This window comes from Drosophila suzukii, chromosome 3, assembly GCF_043229965.1.
Source record: "Drosophila suzukii chromosome 3, CBGP_Dsuzu_IsoJpt1.0, whole genome shotgun sequence".
NCBI lineage: Eukaryota > Metazoa > Arthropoda > Insecta > Diptera > Drosophilidae > Drosophila > Drosophila suzukii.
This window is the reverse complement of record NC_092082.1, coordinates 89,804,580-89,826,213: the sequence shown is the minus strand read 5'-3', so window position 1 is coordinate 89,826,213 and position 21,634 is coordinate 89,804,580. Positions and strand designations below refer to the sequence as shown.

At 37.9% G+C, this 21,634-nt stretch overlaps 2 protein-coding genes across 27 annotated transcripts in view; one reads left to right on the top strand and one right to left on the bottom strand.

Annotated features, from left to right (window-relative positions):
- The window catches only part of plum (IgSF transmembrane protein plum), a 70,299-nt gene extending 53,093 nt beyond the window's left edge, over positions 1-17,206 (bottom strand). Inside the window, exons 1-2 of the mRNA XM_036819802.3 lie at positions 17,075-17,206; positions 13,491-13,800 (exon numbers count right to left, since the gene is read on the bottom strand). Coding sequence (XP_036675697.3) covers positions 13,491-13,605 — 115 coding nt within the window. The 5' untranslated portion in view covers positions 13,606-13,800; positions 17,075-17,206. The remainder of the gene's footprint in view (positions 1-13,490; positions 13,801-17,074) is intronic.
- A 1,643-nt stretch (positions 17,207-18,849) lies between these two features.
- Positions 18,850-21,634, top strand: part of scrib (scribble planar cell polarity protein) — a 67,550-nt gene continuing 64,765 nt past the window's right edge. For 21 of the 26 annotated variants that reach the window (XR_011604068.1, XM_065865700.2, XM_065865698.2 and 18 more), the window contains exons 1-2: positions 18,850-19,074; positions 19,775-20,207. Coding sequence is in view for 25 of the 26 variants with exons in the window: in XM_065865700.2 (XP_065721772.2) it covers positions 20,046-20,207 (162 nt within the window). In the remaining variant the exon portion in view is untranslated. The remainder of the gene's footprint in view (positions 19,075-19,774; positions 20,208-21,634) is intronic. The other 5 variants (XM_070995997.1, XM_065865704.2, XM_065865702.2 and 2 more) reach the window with 2 other exon arrangements.

Genomic DNA, 21,634 nt, shown 5'->3' with positions numbered 1-21,634 from the left:
CGTATACGCCGCTTGGTACGTGCTACGAACCACGTGTCTGCCGTTTCCAAGTTGCCACGACAGCACGGAATCCCTGTCAACTAATTCATCAATTTTTCCAATTTTCTTTCGCTTTTATTTATTTTTCATCATTTTTACAAATTCAGTTTTAATGATTTCTGCAACGCCTACATTGGCTCTTAAATCCAACAGTTTGTTTCTGGCTTTAAGCTCCGTTTCGAGTCTCTGCGCTCGCTGCATAATTAAGATAAGTTGCACGGTGCTCGAAAGTAATTAGTTGAGATATTTATTACAATTACCTGTCAGCGAGAACGAGTGCACTTGGAATTGCGTGTAAATGAACTTTTGCCAAGTCAAGTCGTGCACTTGGCTCAAACTATGTTAATTCGTGTGATAGTTTGTCGCGGCTCCAAATGTCAAACGGTTTGGCGGACGGTACAGTGGGGCCTGCCAGTTGGAGACCTGATAAATTGCCGAGACCAGAAGAACTTTAAATAACTTGTTATACACCGCGACTGAGAAACTTCTAACCGCCAAGATAAATGCCCTCATTAAATATATATCGCTTCGAAGAGTTGGAGGAACCCCCGAAAAAAAACAAAATTTCGTGGCCGAAACTTCTTTATTTTTTTTTGGGTCATTAAACGTGCTGGCCAAAGGGCAAAGTAACTAAACCTCACACTAACTCGTAGAGAAACATTAAAAAAATATTTCCATGGACTTTGTACGGTGCCAAAGTTTTCTGGTATCACAGCCATTCTTAGGCAATTAAGCTCACTGTGCCAGATTATTAGACAAGATCCAGCTAAGCGGATTAGCTGTAATGTTAATTAAAACTTTATCTTTATCGGCCCCCCTGACACCCCGAGTTCCCCTAGTTCCCCGACTACCCCACTCTTTGCGAAACTAATTTGCAAACAAAGTTAATCACGTTCCTCGCATTGATATCCAATATAAGCCGCAATGAATTCCAAATACCCGTGCATATCGCATATTTATGCAAATGGGCACTGCGAGTGAGCTAATTGAGTATTAATTAAATAGCAGTAGAGTGCCTAAGCCCTCGTAATACATGGTATACCGAGTGGGATTATGCTTTGTCAAGAATCAATGGCCGGGAAATGGAATCAAATCAATTATGCCGGCATTTGCGATTGCTCAACTGATGAAGCTCGACAATCTTCAAGCTATTCTAAGCCAAACTATTGTGTATATACCCTGGGATGCCTTATAAGCCAGCCAGCAATTTGCATAAACAATTAATCATGCAAAGCGCGAAACGTGCGCAAAATTCGAAAGGAACAACAAACTAAATTTAGTTGTGCCACAGACTCGCAAGAAGGATGGAGAGTATATGACTAGGCATAGGGATCCAGGGAACCCATCTACAATGGAGGGACCAAGGAGAACTGTAGCACACGAGCTTGTCTGAAATTCATAGAAATTGCACCGCATATGATTCAATTTCGCCTTTCAGCCAGCCAACTTCCACTGAGCCTGCTCAAAAACTGGCAGAAGGCAGCGCCAATAAACGTGGCCCAAAAGAATGCAGTCCGAAAACCAGTTTAGCGTACAGCCTGTGGACTTCTCGATCTCCAGCGTGCAGAGAGCACTATACACCGAAAAAATACAAGAGGAAAACAAACAAAAAGGCCACGAATATAAAAAACCAGAGAAGCGGTAGCATCCCTAAACACACCGAAAATAAATCATGACCTCGAAAAGAGATTTTTATTCTGAACGAAAAGATCTGCGGATTGTGGCATGGTACTTTTAGGAAAATCCCGAATCAACAAGAAGAAAATACAAAAAATTGAGATACATTCATTATCTTTTATTACAAAGTGTATATCTTTAATAATCAATTTTCTAAAATAAAGTGTTTAAAAAAGCCAGGTAAATTTTAAGGAAATTTAGAGTTATCTCAAAGAAAAATGAATTAGTTATGCCATGAATTCCATATTTACTATAGATTTTGTACGTCTTGTTCTTTGATTTCCTATTTTGAAGCTTCAAATTTATAACTAAATAATAAAAACATCTTATTATAAATGGCATCCCTTTAAAATTGAATTGCTTAAAATCCAATTCCCAGTTAATTTGTTACAAATTCAGGCTTCATCTATATAATGCCTCCCCAAATTGATTACCTATTTCTAAGCCATTTTTCATTGTGTACCACTAGCTACAACAACAAGTGAACCAAATTCTTTTTAACGAGCTTGCACGAACATTTGATCCCCAGACCCAGAGCAGCAGGTAAGTGGGGTTTTGCCAAAAAGCACACCTAAAAAAGGAGCAAAAAATTGAAAACCAAAAAAAAAAAATGAAAAAAAAGAACTAAAAACCAAAAACGAAAAGAACCAACCGAAAAAGCCATGGCCAAGCCAAGAAGTGTTAAACCCGAGCCAAGTTTTTGCTTGGCCTGTCCGTGTCCGTGTTCATATCTCGTGTCAATTTGCAAGCTGACTTCTTTTTTATTTATTCCTTTTCCATGCTCTCCATTTATTTAATGCTTTTTTAGTTGAGTTTTGGTTTTCGTCTTTACTTTTTGTTATTCGGCGCAATTAAATTGCAAGCGGGCACACCCTTTTGCACACACCTCAACTCGAGCTTCTTGTCTCCAGGTTTTTTTTAGGTCTTTTTCGGTTCTTTTCGTGGATCCTCCACGCTTGGCTAGGTTCCTAAAAAATGCCTGAGACACATGCAACGCCACTAGATGGACGATAATGGCCATGGCTAAATATAATTATATATTTATGAAATTAAGCAAATTATGCTAAATGCATTCTACTATTTAGTTAGCCGCACCATCGCCGAGCCATTTTGCTGTCGGCCACTTCAATCCGAATTCATTCATGGGATTTGGGAACTGGGTTCTCGGTTCTCGGGAGTGGGTTGCCTTGTATCTGGGGGATTATTCTACTTTGTATGGGCCTGGAACCGGGACAAAGATTCCGCCGAGACTGGCGGCAGACTGACGGACACTTAAGGTTTGGCTTCAGCCTGTAGTGTTGATTGGTAAGCGTGGAATACAAATTAATAAATTATACACCAGGCTCTTTATTTGGTTGCCTTATGTTCTTGGACTTTCTTCGCCACTTTATGTAAGTTATGCTCAAAATGTTGTGGATTTTTTGGGCAAGAAGTCATTTATTCTCAGGTGGTGAGAAACTCGTAAATAATAATTTTAAGCTTTCAATTTGATTACAATGTTGATATTTATATTTAAAAGATTATCTTTATTAATTATGTGTTAGCTCAGATTAATAAATCCACAAAGCGTTATATCTGATTCATTTTTTTGTAATTTTTTAAAATCAAATTCTCTTAAATTAAGTGTTTAACTTCTTCATTAAATAAACATAATCATCTACACTAATTATGTGTCAACTCGACTATTCAGATTTATGAGTCTGTGTGAAGTTTCAAATCAAATTAATCACCATCTGATTTTTTGCACGCAAAACATTCAATTATAATAAAATGCTTTAATCGAATAATGTGGAAAATTTCATTTTCCAGTTCATTGGAGCTCAATTTATTATGCGTATAATTAAATTTATAAATGGTAAGGTTGATTTCTGCAAATTGAAAATAACGTAACACGTTCTGCATATTTAGCTTTTACATTTTTTTGCAACACACGTGTACATATGCTCAAATTGAATTTGATATGGACATCTCTGGAACTGACAAAATCAGAAGAAATAAAAAATCAATCGGCAACAAAAATTGCCATTTAATGTGAGTAATCAAGTTTGAATAACCAAACATTTATTTTTGCCATTCCTCGCTATTATCACAATTTATGGCCTAAATTTAGCAAGCCGCCCACACTAAAAACTTTACAAATTTGGTAAAGAAATATAAAAATAAATCGAGAAAGAAATATGCGAACAGAACATTCCACAGACATAGACATGAAATTGAAAGCCAAAAAATTTGTATCTTTTATTTTGTTGGGGGATGTTCTTTTTTATCGCCATCGCCCAAAATGGGACACTCCATTTTCGTCAATTGATTCGCCTGTCTGGCTCTTTCAAATACGCATTAATTTCATTTATTGCAATCATCATTGTTGTTCCTGTTGTTGTCATGGCGAGAAAAGCCAGCGCAAACACGAAACTTAGACTGAGAAATTTCCTAGGTGGGATGGGATGAGCTGCCTGCTGACCAGGAGGAAAATCAGGAGGGGATGGGGGCGTTCCTGGGCACTGATTGTGTTGATTACGGTGACCCACTTCGCCTGCCAAGGCTCCTGCTCTTTCTTTCCTGGCGGAACTCGTGTGTACGAAGCTCCACCACCTCCACCACCCCTATTCGTCCCTAGTCAAATTCAATGAACTCGAAACTTGCTGATAATACTCGCAATAATAACAATAATAGTAGTAATAATGTTGTTTTCAAATGACAGCACAGACACGGGGGAAAAATAATAAAGGAAAAATAAAAACGAGAGGAGGCGGTGGGAATGGCGTTGTCACTCAAAGTTGAACAAGAGTAGATAAATGGCGTTGGCCAGCCAGTCCTCTTATTTCTCAGTCCTCCGGCTATTCCTGACACCTAGATCTAAATATTACACAAAGAAAAAATAGGGATTTCCCAGCATTTTTGTTTTTAACTGAGATATTTCAATTTTTTTAAACTTTTTCATTTTACTTGAAGGGTTGATATTTTTTAAAAAATCGATACATTATCGATAAATTAAAATCGATGTTTATGAAGAAGTATTATTAATTCATTTAGAAATAAACGCATAATATGATATTATTAAATAAATTCGTACGATTTAGTTTTATTTTTGTTGTGGTCGAAAAGTTATATGTTAAAATCATTATTTAAGCTCCAAATCACAAGTTAGAAACTTCTGTAAAACTATATATTTTAATTTCTGTGCATTCATAATGTTTTCATAGCCCCAAGCATACAGCTCACCTAACAACAATAACAAACTACTTGAAAGTCGCGTTTATTTTTAATGGGCGAAACACACACTACATAAATGGGGAAACCAAAAAATACTCATACACTCTCCCACAAATTGTTTTGTTTTCTTGGCCACACAGAGTGACTAGGCAAAAAATAAAAGTTTGGACACCTCCAGCTTCACCTCCCCCAAATCAACTATGAAATCTGCTTTTATGCTCCAACTGGCTGAACATATTTCGCTCGAAATGCCGACACATACAGGTAAGTGTTCTGGGGTGTTCAGAGGTATTCCGGGGATTTTCGGGGGGCACTTGCCTATCGACATGATCGGACACAAAGTTCTTTGCCATTGGCGATTTTTGTTTTTTTTTTTGCTTCCTTTGGGTTTCTGTGTATTATTGTTGCTAGAGTTGCAAAAGCGTCAATTACCGCTTCTGTACACCTGCAACTCCCCTTTATCACCACTATTTTTTCTCCCTGTTGTTTGTCAATAATATGCGTCATTCTAATACAAAAAAAAGAGGAAAAAAATAAATAACACGCAGAAAAAAGAATGTAGGAAAAAACTCGGCTTACACGTGGTACTACTTTTAATGGATTTTATTTGTACTTGCCACTGTCGGCCGAAGTTGCCCCCAAGGGGGCGTGGCGGGCCCGGTTCAAGTTGTAAGTGCTATTTCCATTGTTGTTCGCAAAGTGTTGCTGTGTTCTGTGTTCTGCGTTGTCGGTGGTACTATGCGTAAAGCAGTCAAACGGACAATGACAAACAATATTGTTTGGGAGGGGGGGCTATGTAGGCATTCCAACTCCGATTCCGACACAGGAATGAACCACTCAAATTGGTTGGATATACGGTGAAGAATGGCCAAACAATTGGGCTGGTGAAGCGTGCGAGAGGCTTATAAATCGAGTCAAATGGTCATGAATTGAACGAGTGATAGGCCAAACAAAATGGACGAACAATCAGTTGAATTCTGGTTAATTTACTAGGATATGGGATCAAAGGTTCTATTATGTTTTATTATTATAAAAACGATAACTTCGTTTGAAGTCAAGGGAAAAAAAGAATTTAATAAAAAAAACTTATTGTACCCAAATATATTACAACCACGAAGTAAAAAACTCTATAAGGAACGGAAATAAAATATAATATCCTCCTACAATGACAGTTTAATTATAAGTTCTATACAATCTTAATGATAATGATAATGAAAATCAATAATTTATTTTATAAAAGCCTTTTGTAACTAAGTATATTATAAGAACAGTCCAAACTATATACTACAATTCTTAGAAAGCTACTAAATGAGTGAGAAAACTTTAATTTTCCCCAAGCATTTTCTGACTTTTATTTAACTTTTTTAACAGCTTTAGGCAGCATCCGCGCCACACGTCGCGCTTTGAACTTCTTAAATGTTCTCTTTATAAACACTAAACATATCTAATTGCCCAAGTATTAATATGACATTAAGGCTCTTTTGCCATTCGAGTCGCACACGCCTGTTAGCTGGCCAAATGAAAAATAAAAACGCTACGTCATCTAGGCCACGTTTGACAATGTTTAAACTTCAGACCCAGTTTAGTTTTAAGGCGCGTTTCGGTGCGCCATTAAAGCCTCTCATTTTCCACCATTTATGGCCCTGGCCCACACGCCCACTTTTCCGCAGAAACTTCAAGGCACGCCCGCCCCGAATGGGGAAAAGTTTTCTAATGCGGCGCCACGGCTACGCAAATTCATGCCAACTAACTTCTAATAATAATTTTAATTGCCAAACGGCAAACGGCAGCACTCTGGCCATTATGGCGAAGTGGGGGCCTTTTTTTATGTTTTAATATATTTTCCCCCCCTCACTCTCTCCGTATTTTATATAAACATTTCGAAGAAGTTGACGCATGGCACATGTTGCAAGTAGGGGGGCTTAGGGAAATATAAAATTTGAAATATCATGCTGACTAAGGGGGATATTTCCTACAATTTTCCCATTTTATTCCAATTTCATATTTCTCTTTTAACTTTCTGTGAAATTCGCAAAGTCTCGGGAAGCCTTAATATGCTTATGTGCCAACTGAGCGGAAAAGCGCCAAGAGCCAAAATCACACATCACATGCGTGTGTTCCCATATTGAAGTCAAGTTTACCCCATGACTTCTCACCTGTAATGAATGAAATTCAATTACATTTTTGTTTTCATATTAATATACCACCTTTAAGTCGCCAGCTTGTCTGGTGTGGCAGAAAGCCGTTTTCTAAACAACTTATTTTGCACATTGTCAACATGATGAAGTACTAGTAGTAAACAAAAACTTTTGTCATCGCCGTCTAGACGATTTTATTAAGAAACACTTGGTCTTGACCATATTTCTTAGTTTGTCATTTGGAAGGTAAAAACGTGTAGACGTAATCTAGGTTGATGTGAAAATAATACAAAAGTAAACAAGCTGAATAAACAGGAAAACATGAACAGCATGATAGGGCTTTTAATTTGGAGTACCTTAAGCTAAGACAGTTCTATTTAAAGAAGTTAAATATTTGGACTATAGCCAAGAAATGTTCACATCAGATAAGCTTTAAAAATAACATTTTTTATTTGCTTTAAGTTTTTCTTACCACACACTCCCCATTTCATTACGCATTTCACACCTTTTTGAGCTGAATTTTCCCCTTCATTAGTATTCCAGTAAAATGAAGAAACTCCAACTTTCTAATTGAACTAATAGAACTCATTATATTTTTTATATACGCCATCGCACGCGTCACCAGATAAGAGTACCTGCGAATCCGGAGGGGGATGATTTCCGTATAATTGTCAGGGGAGGAAGGAAAAAAGAGGAAGAAGGGAAATACGTTTCTCGCTCGACCCTCTTTGCCATTAGAAGATTATGAAATTTATAAAATATTTTCCCAAAGATTTTTCTCGCCACGAAAAGGCAAAAAATCTTTGCTCTCCTGCCAAGTGCTAACTGCCGTCGGGGGAAAGGTCCGCGATGTACTTAACTGATTTCCGAGAATTTTCACACAAACACAGCTGCACAGGAGGGTGTCCCTGTGTGTTTGTATGCTTGTAGGTTTGCGTGGAGCAATCAGTTTAAAGCTGTCAGGGCAGCGGCAAGGATTTTCAATGAGGCTATAAACCGGAAACTGCTGCGAGTAATGCGACGCAGGAACCTCCCGGCAGAAACATCGTCATGTGGCCATTGCCAATGCTCGTGTGCGATACTTTAATCAGAGCGAATGCGCTCGAAAAACACACACTTGGGTACATCGAAAGAAAGATAGTTTGGTTAGTTTAGCATCCATAAAGGACAGTGCTCCGACAAGTTGTAAAACTCATAAGATGGGGTACATCTTATTTTGATACGAAATCATCCCATATTAACCTGGAATTTGCCAAAGGATATACCAAAGTTATAATAAAAGTTGTCATGGCATACGATATGTGGGTTTAAAATAAAGTTTGTTATAATATAAACCATTCTTTAACCATTTTATTAATATTCTTGCTTTCTTTCCCCCTGTAATTGGCACACCTGTGTTGTTCTACTTTATAAAAGTCCTCCAGAAAGTTTTCCACTTTCACATATCACGTAGGGTAGAACTTTTTCTTAGCTCCAACTTTACCAACTCAAAGCATCTACTTATATTCGAACTTTTTTTAAAAGCAATAAAAAGCTGAATAACTTAAAGCTAAATAAAATTTTAACTTTTTTACTACGACTCATGGCTCTGGGGTTATTATTAAATGTTTTCAGAGATCAAAGATATTTTAGGAGAAATAAAATAGAAGAAAATGCTACCTGTTAAAAATTAGACAATTGTTTCTCATATAATATTATTTGATCTTTATAACATTGAAAAAATCTGATTTATTCTATAAAAGCTAAAGATACCAAATGGTTATTATAAAGGCCGTTTTATTGTGAGCACGGTAAACAAAAAGTACACTCAATCCCCAAATATTCATATCTTTTCTAGGTTTAAAACCCACTTTTAATTGAACATGCGATAGAGAAAATGGCATAATATATTTTAAATTTAAAATTTGTTGTGCTAAGCAGTTTTTGGCACAGTGTAGAGCTTTGTTGCTGTTTTGGTGTCGCTTTTTGGGACTTAAAAGGCGGAGTTGGAGTGGAAGTCAGCTAGTTTCGGTCCCCGAAACCCTCTACCCATTTATCCTCCCTTTTCCACCGACTGTAAGCCGGCGCCTGGAGCATTTTAGGCTCATCGTCGTCGTAGTCATCCGCATCCTCATCCCAGATCCCCATCCCCAATCCTCATAGCCATCATGGGTCGTAGTGGGGCACTCATCCAGTCAAGAGCGGGGAAAACGGCTTGCATTTGTGGTCTGGATGAGCCGATTTTCTGTTTTCTATTGCGGACCAGGCAAAACGTTGACTCCTCAAGTTGTTATTTCAACTGTTTTTCCAGAAGCCCCTTCCCCAACTTTCCCCGCTTTCCCCGCCGAGGGTGTTGTTACTGCCATTTGTTGTAACGCTGCTTGAGATGTCAAATAGCTGAGCGGTCTTGCAACAACAACAGCAGCAACAGCAGGAAGCACTTGAAAATTGAAATCCAGCATTGGGGCGCCACTTTTGCAGTCGCAGTCGACGTCGGCAGAGACGCCAACGCAGCAAAAAAATAAGAATAAAAAACAATAACATCTCAGCGGAGAACAAAGGTCCTCGCCTTCCTATTTGCATATGAATATGGAGCACTTGGAGGCAGCTTTTGGGTTGTTGCTTCCACAGGCTTCCACTTCCACTTCCAGCAAGAATAACATCAGCTGTACAACAACCACAAACGATTTGCTGTTTGGCATATGAATAAACCAGCAACAACAACACGGATCCGCAAAGAAAACTTATTGCTGATGCTGTTGTTATACCCTTAACTTTGGAAAGGGTGACTCTCCTTCATGGAGAGAAAAGCTTTTCTATTATGAAGACTTAGTTATAGATCTTTTTCGGATTTTTATGTAAAGTTCTTTTTTTGATAAGGAATATTTAATTCCGAGAGCTATACTAAGGTATAATGATTCTAAAATTATTTACTATTAAAGGAACTTAGGTTCCTAACCTAGGATCAATTTAAAAGTAAGATACATGTAAGACCTTTTGTTTAAAACGACTAAAATAGGAGATTTTGATTTATTTATATTATAAATCATTTTTCCACAATATTAATTACTTGTTATATCATATATATATATGTAGGTATTAGAATGGTATTATATCTACAACATAACGAAACTCTGAATAAAAGTTGGTTTGTGGCTAAACATTGTTTTCCACTTTTTAAAAAGTAATTGTACTTATATTCTTATAGATAATAATTTAATTATATAATTTCTGAAATATGAAGGCGGGGAAACACCAGTATTTTTAATTAATCATTATTTGAATGCCATAGTTTTAAGCAGTTCTATTGACAATGTTTATATAAGTTTATATCTTGGGAATTTCTTTACAATTAGCATGTAAAAAACATCTTTATCTAGATGGAAAGAGCATATGGTATTCGGTTTTGGTAAGGTAACCCCCTCCAATCTCTCCTTGGTTGCTGATGCCTGGGTTGTTGTGGGTTGCCCCCATAGCTTATGGTTTGCCTGCAGTGTATTGCCGGCGGCAACAATAACGCTCAACGCTTGTTGCCTTTGTTGTTGTTCTGTTGCTGGAGTTGCTGTTGCTGGCTTTGCCGGCGGTGGGCGCTAGATGGCGCCACACGCCAGCGAAAATTGAATAAGAGGCTCGAGTTGAAGGCAATTGCCAAAGTAGGCAGGCAGGCGGAAAGCAGGAAGCTATACCAATACCAAACACACACAGTGGAAAACTAAAGGAAGAGACTCCCACACACATGCCGAGTTTATACGGAGGTCTCTTTCAAAATATTTCAGGAAAAATGGTGAAAGTCGGTCTATGACATGAAACTAGCTATAAAGCACATATTTCTATCCTAAGAAATACAAAAATGTATAATTTAAAAATGATTTTTTACATTTTTAATAAGAATAATAATAATATATCATATCATATCATCCTTTTCAGGCAGTTTTTTGTATTTCCTATATGGTTATATGGTATATAACGTTCTTTTGTATAAAAACATAGGATAATAATGAAATCTTTCTTATATCTATCTATCATATCTATTCATGTTTTCCCTTGCTGTTTTCCAAATTGAAAACTTTATGGAATTGCCCTGCATAAACGGGGTAGCCACACCCACATTCACACACCCGACAGGGAAAAGTTATGTAGTGTTCTGCGCCATGTTCCTTCGGATACCTTCCTCCGTAGGTTTTCCTTTTCTTTTTTTTTTATTTTCCCCCGTTTTTGCTTGTTTTGGGTTACTTTGAATTTAATGGAAAATTTATTGACGACATGCCGCTTAGTCGTTTGACTTGGACTTTTGCCTTTGCCTCGGAGGCAGAGCCACCCACCCACAATTTCGCCATTTCCTGGCCCCCAGCCCCCAAGAACCCATCCTAGCTGCTCCGTCATGTGTGCAAAGTTTTCGCATTCGGTTTGCTTTGGCTGGGTTTCATGAACTTGCCCATGCCCTGCACTCCGACCGATTCTTCCGAGCAATTGGGGATAAATAGTTGATGATTGTGTGTGGTCGGGGGGCTGGGGGCGTGGCGCTTCTGGGGGCGGTGGCAGGGAGACAGGGGAAACATCGGAAAAATCAGGCGGTACTGATGAATGAGGGATGACCGCTTGATGTGTCTCGGATTGATTGATTGTCCCTTGCAATCCAATATGTTGCAGGACAGCATTTGAATCGATTCATGCGGGTGGCTCGGGAATTACAGTAATAGCTCGCCATTTGCCAGGATATTGAAAAGCCTGAGGCGTTTTTTCAAAACCACTTGACAATTTTTCTCGATATAAATTCGATAAGGGGTATATTTTTGTTCTCTCTCAAAATGAGAAAACTGTGGGTAGTTTATCTAATTTAAATTTTACAGAACAATACATTTTTGTATTAAAAAATATTCTTTAGGTTAAAAATTAAAAATAATTTCGGATGTTAAAACATTCCCATATAAACCTTCATCCCTTATCTATCTCAATGTAAATAACATTTTTTTAAGGTACTTCTATAAAACATACTATAAATATTCAACATATACATGTTTAAAGTTGTACTATTTCTTTGTGATAAGTATTTTCTTATATAAACATCAATTTCAAGCGAAGGAATCGATGCATAAAATAAATATGTAACGCTAAAAGCATTGACAAATTTTGGTATTGCTTTCCGCAATGGTAAGCATAAATCAAACATCACTTTACATAAATGAAAATGCCTTATAAAGAAAATAGCCCGTGTTGTAAACTTTTTTGATGGCCAGCACACATGAGTAGCTCGGCCAACATCAAAAGAAAAACTTGAAATTTTGTATTTGAATTTGTGGCTCTTTGAAATGGTTACATTAAAAACGTGGGAACGCTGCAGATGACTGGCGAATGGGGGTGGCATAATATGGGCCTAGAAGAATACGTCAGAATTTGTCAACTAATTGGCCGGCTAGAGTACAAGAAACTCCCTAGAACAAGATAGACTAAACGTCAACGTCATGCCTTGACTTGTTCACTTACAATAAATTAGAATTATAACCCCGCTTAGCCAAATCAACGACGCAATAACCTCGCAATAGCCAGAGTACATGCAAGGGGACTGTTCGGGAATCCTACGGGGCTTTCGAGCCCCCCAAAAGCAACCCCCAAAAATAAAACATTCACAAAGGCAGCGGCAAGGGGTAGTTATCCTGGCCTGACGCCACAATCCTCAGCGGAATCGTGCCGCGGAAGACCGAAAAACTTTTCTCGCGTGTTTTACCAACTTTAATATTTCATGTTGCTGATTTTCTTTATGGGATTTGGCCGTGGAAATCCCGGGGACAAACACCCTAACACCCAAAGCACCCACACACACCTCGACCAATCTCAACCCCTTGAAACTCAACAAGTTTTTTTTTCTCCAGGCTCTCCGCTGAGAGTCTTGAAAAGACCTTTCGAGTGGAATGCGGACACGCCTGCCATGTTACGCCATTAGTTTATGATTATTGCCTGAAGTTTTGTGGGTCCCCAGCGGAGTTCCGGCTGGCACTTTGGATCAGTGTTGTCAACTATTTTAAAACTAAAGTTGGTCAAAGCGGGCCATAAAATAACAGCTGGTAAGTAAATTGCACTGAAGGTACATAACAAAGCCATCTAGATTTGGTTTGCGATATATTTCGTGTTAGGTATTTAGGATCATTACCAGTTTGTAGATTTTTTGGATAATACAAACTGAAAAATTAAAATACCCAACCTGAACTTTGCTAAATCCTATAACTATGTGTCTTTTTGTAAAGCTAAAAACAGCTCTATGAACCTTATGAAGAACTTCTATATAGAACTAGTTATATCCACAATATATAGATGTTTATAAAACAAAAATCCTTTGAATATCTAACAATTCTGGTAACCCTCAAGTCTAAACTATTTCGATTTGGCCAGAACAAAGGCCAAATTGGCAACACTATTGGCAGTGTGAAATGTGGCTACGGAACTCACCTGTTGTCGACTCCTTCGTTAGTGTCAGTCGTCCATTGTGGTCGGTTAGCAGCAGCAGCAGCAGGATCTCAATCAATTGAATCACGAAGAGGCGTCGATTGTAAAACAAACACATTGCAATCCCACGTCTGTTGTCACCGCTCTTTCCGGTTGGGGGCTCCCTTTTCGTTGGGCCCAACCGCGATTGTAATTATAATATTATATCTTTCCGTGTTACGCGATTATTGGAACGTTAACGAACTCTTCAGGCTGCCAGTCAATTCGATTACCAAGAGCATTTTATCATTGCTCCTCTCACTGCGATGTTTGGCTTCGGAAATGGACGGAAATCGGGGGATAAATCAAATCACCGAGTTTTATTTACTAATCTAATGCACACACCCTTGCACACACACCCCCTCACAGGCACACACATACGCATAAGTATGCTAATATATTTTGGGCATACGCATAAATATTTTACGCGAGCAACAGTGCGTATACTCAATTTGTTTAATAGTCCGCACCAACATGCCGCCAACACGATGGCCCGGCGCCAATGTCATTTGTTTGTCGGCGCTCAAATCGGGAAATTGATGAGGTGGCAGGGACAGTAAGGCCTGGTTTCTAGTGGCTCAAAAACCAGGGGATTGTCAAGAAAAAAACAAAAAGATCATATTTTTAGTTGACCTTTTGCTTGTGCAATTTTCCTATCAAATTAGATATTACTTTACAGGAAAAGGTTAAAGTTTCAAGTTGTTTTTAATATTTCTTTATTTACTTTATTACACTTTTCAAGCCATAAAGTTTTAGGAAACTTTTTTCAAAGGCCAACCAAAGTTTGCGCTCCTTTGGTTTCTGTTGTTTTACAAACTTCAATCATTTGCGTTCATGATTTTTCCAAACTTCATTTTATTGGCCAACCTAGTTTGAACTGAGTTTTTGGTTTAGGTGCCTTTTGGACATATAAATATCAAACTCTTCCTAAAGTCCAAGTATTACTTCCTCTGATCTCGAAACTTAATAAAAAGTTCAGTCGTAAAAGTCATACTAAGAGTTTTCCTATTCTCACTATATTTTAAAATAGGTTTATGTCTTCTTAATAACCCTAAATTTAAGTATATTTTCAAGTTACCAAGCCAAAGGTAAGTTAGAATGGAATAAATGTTTAAATAGTATTATAAATAAATCATATAATTTATTATATTCAACCATTATCCCCTTTTCTCCAAATGAAATATATAAAAAATCTAACGGATACTAGTTTTAATAAAAACTTCAGGGATAAAGAAAGGAGCCTTTATCCTGCTTAAGTCTCATCCTTTTTTCTCCTTCCGTTCCACTTCCTCCATCGTCATCCTTTTATCGGCCTTAAATTTGTACTGGCTTTTTGTGTGTGTTTGGACTTAAGCTGCGATAAATTCGCAGATTCTTCGCCTCAGATTCTTCAGCTGCCATTACGCACGCATCACCATAATAATGATAGTAGTAATAATCGTAATAATGATGATGATGATGCCGGTGATGATGCCACATAAAAGGCGGCGGGGCCCATTTCAATTTCAATTCCACAAAAGGCGCGTGTATCTGCAAGATACATTTCTATCTCGAGTGCGCAAAAATATCGCGGCAAACCAAAGTTCACCGAAAAAATCGCATAAATGAATGCTAAAATATATTTCGGCGTCGTTGGCATTACTATTATATTGTTTTGTTGTTTCCATTGCTATTTCAACTATGAAAGGCTTTGCAAAAAGTGAAGCAGATCGCAGACAAACTTTTATATGTATGACAATTGAAAAAAAGAACTCAATAAATCAAAAGAAAAATGCAAAAAGTGCTTGTGCGAATTTGAGCTTGGCTTTTTTGTTTTGAATACACGGAAAGAAAGATAGAAAATTTATAGTTAAGTATAAGAATTTTGGGGATATGAATTCTATGTCTGATTACTTAAGATGGTATAATAATCTTTCAGTTTTTAGAGTTCATCTCATCATTTTATTTGGTATTAAAAGAACTTGTTGAAATTATATCTTATCATGTTATGATTTTATTACTATCAATATTATTTTTCAATATTTTTGGAATTAATTAAAATATTGAAATCATATCATATTATAAAAAGAAAGAAAACTAAAAGAACGAATTTTGTGGATATAATTCCATATTTGAACACTTAAGATGGTATAATAATCTTGCAGTTTTTAGAGTTCATCAATTGTATTTGGTATTAAAAGAACATATTGAAATCATATCTTATCATATTATTATTTTATAACTATCAATATTATTTATCATAATTATTATATTAAAATCATATTATTATTTTTCTCTGTACACAATGGCGTTCATTTGTTTACAGCCCAGCGATAAAAACTTTTGCTTTGTTTACAACTCTTTGGGAATATCCAAAGTATATAATTTCAATTTTTGGTAAGATAAAACCGAAAATTGGGAGATAAGCAAAAAAGCCGGCTGAGCAAAGGAAATCACATTGGGGTAGTTGTTCTTATATAAAACAAATTGTATGCGAATTTTTGCACAGAAACACACACAGATACAGCAGCACACACACAGATACAAAATCAGGCGCTCAGGAAAACAGAGAGCGAAAGAGAAGATGAAGAGGATGACGGCGAGAAGGACGAGGGGGAGGGGGGAGAACAAACGAATTTCAGCAACGACGCAAATTTCGATTTCCTCGAAATTTCTACCTTCTATTATGCTCGTTCCTCTCCCGGCTTCTTCTTCTTCTTGTTTGGGCATCATATACATTTTGTTTGCAAAAAAGAAAGAAAAAGTAAAGAAGCAAAAAAACACACAGAGAAGAAGAAGCAACAGCAGCTTTCTTTGTTGTTTTGTACTAAGCTTTTTCTCTGCCGCCGTTTTGCTCCTTGTTTTTGCTACGCTTTCGCTTTGCTTTTGCCTTGCTTTTGCTTTTTTGGGTTTTTGCTTTTCGGTGATTTTGCTTTTTGCGGGCACAGCACAGCTTTTGTTTTGAGCGGTTCTGTTAATACGCTTGGGATAGCCATCCAGTTACCTGTACTTCCAAGTTTTCTAGACTACGCATATCCTTTTTGCCGCTTTGTTTGTTTGGCATTTCTCAATTTTCAAATACTCCAGCCACCCACACATACGCACTTTCTGCTTTTTTTATGGAACTTGCTTTCCCTTCAGTTTCTTGTTATTTTTTGCCCTTTGTTGTATTATGTCATAATTTATTTGCCACCCAGGACTAAACAACAACGAAATCTTGGACAATTGATAAAGCCAATGAATCACACATTTTCGTTTTCATTAGCCCCCCATTTATTGCTTTCTCTTTCTCTCTCTCTCCGGCAGCACCGGCTCCTGTTGCCTCCTCCCTCTTTTATTATTATTCCTTCTTTTTTGTTGCTACCTTTGTTGTCTTTTTTGCATTTCCGCTTTGGGTTTGTGCTTCGCTCGCACTCACGCACTCAAACACTCGCAAACACACACGCACACATGGCTGCGATTATTGTTGTTGTTCCAGCTTGTTTAACTTTGTTTGTCACACGCACACACACACACGCACACAGTGGCACGCAGAAAAGTCGCGAATTCACAAGCGCCGGCAAAATTACTCGAGAAATCCGCCCGCGACGCAGCAAACACGTCCAAACAATTTATCCGCCATCGGAGAACTGCGAGCACCGAGCTTTGCCGCCTCACTTATGAATGGAAACAGCAGTTGCCGGTTCGACACATCGCTGGCAGTCACGAATCCAAATGCGAAAGTTCCCCATCCCCAGAAATACGAGTGCCAACTACCAGATCGTCGGAATTACTTGGGCGCTCGATTTGAAATAACCGAAGGTTAAGTTTCCAGTTTAATGCAAACATTAAAATAAAAACTTGTACCTTGTTGAGCCTAAGAATCCCTAAAGTTATATTTATAAAGATTTCTCCTAAGGAATTAATAATATCTGAAAGCTTATATAAGTATGTATCTCTTATCGCTAGATTTATGTTCCTTTTTTCTTGAAATTGTAGAATTAAAAATAACATTACATTAGTATCTCTTTTCGCTAAGTTTATTTTCCCTTTCCTTATTTTTCTTGAAATTCTAGTGAAAAAATCAGATCGGATGGCCAGTCGTATGCGTAATTTGGTCCACCCAAAAGCTTTCTAAAGTCACCGTTACTAAAAACTTTGGGAGAGGGAGAGAGCCAAAGAGAGAGAGAGAGTTAAGAATAGCTTTGGCCTCACTTGTGGATTTCGATAGTTTTGACCTTATCGATACCACATACGAAAGTTTCTCATCTTCAAAAACTAATTGGGCGCTCTTTTTTAAAACGTAGAAAATACAAAAAGCGACATTGAAAAATTGAAGTTAGGTTGAGTTAATTTGAAGCCTATAACAATATGTACCAAAAGGAAATAAGAAGGGACAACTTTTGAAGAGGATTAAAGGCGCTATATTTTATAATAAAAGACGACAAGCTCCCCGTTGGCAAGCTGATTTGTCAACACTCGTCGACACAAATATTTCTATTGTCCGTTCGCTGCACTAATAATATAGTACCCGCCGGATTCCGTTTTGAAAAATAGATTAATATTTAAATCGTGATATTTTTTCACCTGATATATCGAATATTGCTATTTGTTAATCGATGTTAAGATTTTTGGTGTGACCGTGCCCTGTCTAAAAAAATACTGCGAAACGCAAAAATGAGCAAAAATACGATATTGCCTACCCCTCGACCAACAGCCATACGGTATTGCCAATTTAGCTACTTTCCCACTACATCTAGAGTTTTTTAAAACTGGATAAATTATAAAATAGCGGTTTTATCCATTTTTTAAGCCAAATTTAAATATTTTTGAGCTAGATTACAAGCCAAATTGGCTGTGTTTTTAGTTTCTAATGAATGTGCAAATCAGTTGAGTTTTAACAAGGCAAGGTAGAATATGAAGTGAAATACATTCAACAGCAATATTGATTCATTGGAAAGAGGTGCTAAGTTTTTTTTTAAAGGTTGATATAATTATTGAACTCCCACATTAATAATTGCTTAAGCCCTGATAACCATCCTTTATAAATTTGCATTCAAACTTTTGAAGAAAGGCGCCAACTACACAAAAGCTACCATTTTTTTGGAGCATTGGCGCTTTCGTTAGTAACTAATTAAATAAAATAAAATAAAAAACTTATCTTTAATAAAACAAATAGAACAAATAAAGAGATCGGCACCGTTCAGTGAAAAATTTGAATTTAAATATCGATAAATACCGACAACAGAGCCAATGTTAGTTAACATTGATTTTCAGAGTGACCGCTTGCAATATTTACAAAAATGTAGAAATGGCATCTTGCGCCGTTTGGATATTTGATCGACTGTTCCGCGGCCACACTGTCCAAGTTGTTGTTGTTGCGCGGCCGAGGAAAAACGGAAAAATTGGAAACGCGGATGAAAACAACGGTGATTTTCGCCCGACGCTCGTGATTTTCGACCGCTTTTGAGTGAAGAAAAAACCCGCCTGTTTTTGTGCGTGCCAGTGTGTGTGTGTGCGCGCGTGTACGTGTTCGATTTTAAGACGCGCCTCGCGATTTCTGTGCTGCCTTGTGGCTCCTGTAACTACAGTAAATACTCGCGCGAACAACGCGTCAAAGCGTGCGAAAAACGCAGGGAAAATCGCTCTCTCTCGCTCCCTCTTTCCCTCTCCTTTTTGCTGATTTTTCGCCGCCTAAGACTAGCATTTTGTTGTTGCGCAGCCTTCAAGTGTATGTGTGTGTCCTGCGTACGTGTACGTATGTATGTGTAAATTCCAAAACATACGCCGCTGCACAGTGGGCACAAAAATGAGAGAAACCACGTAAAGTAATTCCAATTCCATTTCCAATTTCGAGGCCCGGCTTTCGGGTTTTCCTTCTCTGTTTGGGTGTGTCGCTTTAATGTTAATTTTCCGCTCGAGTTTTCCACCATTCCGCCATTCCATCCAGTTTCGTTGTCAAGGGGAAGCAACAAATGCGTTGCGTTTCTTTTGTTGTTCGAACTACGTGATGCAATGCGTTTTATGGCATTCCAACCAAGTGCCAATTAGAATTGATTATTATTCATTATTTCGCTTATTACGCACACAGCCGCGTTTTTGTGTGTGTAAGCGGCTCTCTTTCTCCCTCTCTCCCTCTCTCTCTCGCAAACAAAACTCCAGCAACAACAAAATGGCAAGGCCAGGCAACAAAAAAATATCTCCCCTCCTTACGTTTTTCCGCAACGCAACGCAACGCCTAACGTAGTGTGCAAAAATAAATACAAATAAAATGTTTAATTTAATTGCAGTGAAAAATGTGGGCGAAACGTGAGCGATAAAGGCCCGATAGAGAAAAAAAAGTGTAACTAAGTGTCTGCCCCACAGACGCGGCCAATGTCCGCCAGCTAGCCAAGTTAAGAGACAACCGACGATCAAAACGAGCCAACGTTACGATATATCACATAGATATAGCATATAGCATAGACCACCCCCTAATTTTCCCCCCCAATCACCCGAAAAGCCGGCAAAACGACGTCCAAGAAGAAGCAGACGCAGCCGACGCGGCCGAAGACGAGCAGCATGTTCAAGTGCATTCCCATCTTCAAGGGCTGCAACCGGCAGGTGGAGTTCGTGGACAAGCGCCACTGCTCCCTGCCGCAGGTGCCCGAGGAGATCCTGCGCTACTCCCGCACCCTGGAGGAGCTCTTCCTGGACGCCAACCACATCCGGGACCTGCCCAAGGTGAGTGGGGGGGTTGGGTTCTATAAAGAACATCCTCTATGAGGAGGGGAGAAGGAAAAATACTTATAACAAGTATCCTGGGGAGTATTTTGGGAGAGATTCGGGAGGAATTTTGGGAAAACCTTTATCAGTACGCACCTATAAATTATTCCCGAGTTTTTGTTTTTATTTTTACAATTTTAGGTCTAACAGTATTTTCTGTACCTTAGTCCTTTCGAAAAAATAACCTTCTTTTATATTTTTATTTTATAAATGGATTTACCATTTTATTACTATAAGATATAGTACCCCAAACATCATGTATCTTAAAGAGTTTATTAAAAAACTTTAAATTTAAGTTCTTAGAACATATTGAAGGTCTTATTTGAGTTCAGAATGTTTTACACGGTTTTTAGGAACGAATGTTCTCAAATCAAGAACAATGTACTTGAATATATGTCTCTGGGTATATTTCTCCTTCTTTACATTTCTTTTTTAAATTTGTTTTTTACTCTTTAAGTACATGATATTCGCTAATACAAATATTACATATATAACAAAAACAATACCCACTTATTATAATTATTTATTAATTAACAAAAAATGCCAGAAAGGGTGGCTTAGGTCAAAGGTGTTCGACTGTATCATCGTGGTCCCTGGAAAATCAAGCTGGGCTGACTAAAACTTAACTTTGGGCTGCTGCGTGGTGCAAACCCGCAAATGTCATAGTTCAAAGTGCGTGGGATATTGAATAAATTCCGTCGAGTCAGGTTTGGTTTTGAGAAAAACCCACATAAAATAGTGGGTGGTAAATGAAAATTACATTTTAATAGATGCAGGCTTGTATTAAAATATAGAGATACAGAAGAGGCTGTGACAGGAAAGCCACAGGTGAAAGGGTAATAATAATAATTAATTTTAGGTTGCTTTGTCTGACACTTAAAGGAAATTCTATAAATATTAAAGGGAATAATATATATGTTAATAATATATTTATAATATTTTTTTATTTTGCTCTACATGGAACCTAAATGAATTTCCAAAGCTATAAAAAGAGATGATAATACACTTATAAAAAATATTTGCAAAGAAAACAGATAAATGTCAATGGATGGCTGGTCATTCCGATAGGGATTTTTTGATCTGCTGGAACCCCTCGGCTTTTATCTGCTCAACAACTTGGAACACAACGGCCTTGTCTGGCGGCGATGATGTTGGCAAACTTGTCCCACCGAATGGCCCTAAGCTCAAGGGGTTGATGGCTGGGCACGTAATTCGTAATTTGCATCCCCGGGTGCGTTGACCCCCAGGCCCAGGGCCATTCCTCCGCCTCCTTTTTTATTTTCCACCGTGAAAAGCCCCCATTCTCCTCTGGTCAGCTATCTGCCGGGGCATCTCGGCATTTACCATTTACCAAGACAACAATTACCACAAAAGAAGAAGTTCCC